The sequence below is a fragment of the Crocuta crocuta genome, unplaced genomic scaffold (assembly GCF_008692635.1).
Source record: "Crocuta crocuta isolate KB4526 unplaced genomic scaffold, BGI_CrCroc_1.0 scaffold299, whole genome shotgun sequence".
NCBI classification, from domain to species: Eukaryota; Metazoa; Chordata; class Mammalia; order Carnivora; family Hyaenidae; genus Crocuta; species Crocuta crocuta.
In genome coordinates, this window is record NW_027532747.1 from 2512623 (window position 1) to 2515472 (window position 2850).

General features: G+C 64.2%; 1 protein-coding gene across 1 annotated transcript in view; it reads right to left on the reverse strand.

The window, feature by feature from the left end:
- Positions 1 to 639: 639 nt before the first annotated feature.
- SLC25A47 (solute carrier family 25 member 47) overlaps positions 640 to 2850 on the reverse strand; it is a 14246-nt gene continuing 12035 nt past the window's right edge. The window contains exons 5-6 of the mRNA XM_077780897.1: positions 1774 to 2116; positions 640 to 1513 (exon numbers count right to left, since the gene is read on the reverse strand). Of these exons, the coding sequence (XP_077637023.1) occupies positions 1233 to 1513; positions 1774 to 2116 (624 nt within the window). The 3' untranslated portion in view covers positions 640 to 1232. The remainder of the gene's footprint in view (positions 1514 to 1773; positions 2117 to 2850) is intronic.

The window sequence follows — 2850 nt, forward strand, 5'->3', positions numbered from 1 at the left end:
GAGAGGGGGAGGGGGGCAAGGGGAGGGGCGGAGGAGCCAGGGCCCACCCGTGGGTCTGGGAAACAGAACACAAGAGGTCTTCCGGTGCAGACACAAGGTCAAGGCCAGTGTCTGTGAGGGGCATCGAGGCAGGTGTTGGCTGGCTTTCCCAGAGGCCTCCACCTGCCATCCTGGCCCCTGACGGCTGCTCACAACTCAAGCCATGTGGTACCCCCAAGGGGGGTTCAGAGGTGCAGGTGCAAGTCCCCCCACATCTCTCTCAGAGCCGTTCCCTCCCCTGCCGTCAGGCTGTGTGATGACCTGGGTGAGGGACCCAGCACCCAGGCCACACCCACCCCTCCCTCCTCCAGGGCCCTGCGGAAAGGTGGCCCACAGCCAGGTGTCCGGGCAACGGAGGGGCCGGTTTCACTCAGACAGGGGTAGGTTTGGGTTAGGGGTGGTGGGGAGAGCTGGCATCATGCTGAAGGCTGCAGGGACCCCCCCAGGGCAGGGCTCGGTGCCCCAAAGGCCCAGGGAGCAGAGCCAGCCACAGTTCTGGGCCTCAGTGTGCCCATCTGCATAGTGGGAATGGTGTGGAGGGCTTAGTCTCCAGGATGAGCTGGCCACCCGCCCCACAGACCACGCAGCAACACCACTGAGCACATTCAAACAAAAACATTTTATTGTCAACAGCTCCCCGCGGAGTCTCAGGGCTCCCCCTGCAGAGGAGGGGCATGTTGAGCAGGTCTGGCACCAAGCTGGTCATGGCTGTCGGGACAGCGCCCTCTCTGGGCAGCTTGGTGCAGGGGGGACGGGTGCACAGGAGCTCACCGAACAGCAGAAGAGAGCGGGCAGGGGCCTCACAGGGAGAGTGGCGGCGGGCACTGGGGGAGTGCAGGGGTGCCCTGAAGACCCAGGCAGCAGGCAGAGGCCCCGGGGACGCTGAACGACCAACTGACCGAGTGTTGGAACAGCTCCGTGTGACAGGTGTCCTCATCCAAGAGGCCCGCTCCTCGCTGGCTCACGAGACCCTCAAGCCAGCCCCAGGCTGATGGCACGTGGGCCCCTGAGCCTCCTCACGGTCGGCAGCCGGGGAGCAAAGCCCCAGGCACGGCTCGCTCTGGCCACCGCACGGCTCCGCTATCCCCAGGTGGCGGCGCAGCGGGGCCCAGAGCCCCACAGTCCCGTCGCCTCCTGCAGCCACGACGATGTCCGCAAGCCGCGGGCAGGCTGGCCCTGGGCGTGGGGACTAGCTATGTGGACAGGCCCCGCGTGAGCCCCAGCACGGCTTCGTAGGTGACAAAGACGGCCATGTTGACGGGGAAGGCGCGGCAGCAGTTGAGCGTCAGCCCCTTGAAGAGGACGCGCGGCCCCTCCTCCCGAACGCTGCTCACCACGCAGTGCAGGAGGCCCCGGTAGCGCCGCCGGCCCTGCCCGTCCGCCTGCAGGCGCGACTTGATCACGTCCATGGGGGTGGCCACGGCCCAGGCCAGGACCCCGGCACAGCCCCCGGCCACCAGCACGCCCAGCACGTCTGCAGGGAGAGACCCATCGGTGCCTCAACCGCCAACCCGGCGGGGCCACCGAGGACGGCCAGCGGGGTGCCCGGCACAGGGGCCCGGCCGCACCGGAGCCCGGGGCTCGCTCCGCCCCTGTGACCCACGCAAAGCCACACGGCAGGTCTGTCCCCACTCCTGGCGTCGAGGGCGCTGCGCTCCCATGCCTCCTCTCCCGGCCTCAGTTCCCACCGTGCCGGGCCTGCCCCGGCCTCCCGGGCCCCGGGCCCCCGCTCACCTGGCTGGCTGCGGCCCGTGGGGGTGAGCCGCTCGCAGAGGAGGGTGTAGGACAGGAAGTAGGTGGCGAAGGAGTGGCCGTCCCGGAGGAGCAGGGCCGAGCTGCCCTTGTAGAGGCCCCGCAGCCCCTCCTCACGGGCCACCGTGGCCAGACAGTGCAGAGGCCCTCGGTACTTGGGCCCAGGCCCCGGACCCGCAGGGGGCGCAGCACACGTGGGGGGCGCGGCCGAGGGCCCTGAGGCCGAGGGGCGCCGCTGCTGCATCTGCGCCTGCGGCTGCAGCTGCACCTGCGGCTGCGTCTGCAGCCGGACCTTGGCCACCTCAGTGGGCGAGGTCAGGAACACCTGGAAGCAGAAGTGGCAGAGGTAAGGGGGTGCCAGCCGCTCTGCCCCTGGACCTGACTCCGGGAGCCTTCCGCCCAGAGCAGCATCGGGGGTGGAGGGCCTGGCCTCAAGAAGCCTCTGGCTGGCTCCCTCTCTCTCCACCCCTCCCCTGCTGCACTGTCTGCCTCTCTCTCTCAAAAGTAAAAAAGATTTAACATAAAATAAATAACATTTTTTTAAAAGGGGGCTCCTGGGTGGCTCAGTTGGTTAAGCGTCAGACATTAGCTCAGGTCATGAGCTTGCAGTCCTTGAGTTCGAGCCCCGTGTCGGTCTCTGTACTGACAGCTCAGAGCCCGGAGTCCGCTTTGGATTCTGTGTCTCTCACTCTGTGCTCCTCCCCTCTCGCACTGTTTCTGTCTCCCTCAAAAATAAGTAAACATTAAAAATAATAATTTACAGGGGTTCCTGGGTGGCTCAGTCGGTTAAGCATCCGACTTCAGCTCAGGTCATGATCTCACAGTTCGTGGGTTCGAGCACCGCATCGGGCTCTGTGCTGACAGTTCAGAGCCTGGAGCCTGTTTCAGATTCTTAGTCTCCCTCTCTCTTTAACCCTCCCCTGTTCATGCTGTCTCTCTCTCTCTTTCTCAGAAATAAATAAAACATTAAAAATTTTTTAATAAATTTAATAAAAATAATTAATTTATAAAAATAAAATATTGTAGGGGCGCCTGGGTGGCTTAGTCGGTTAAGCGTCC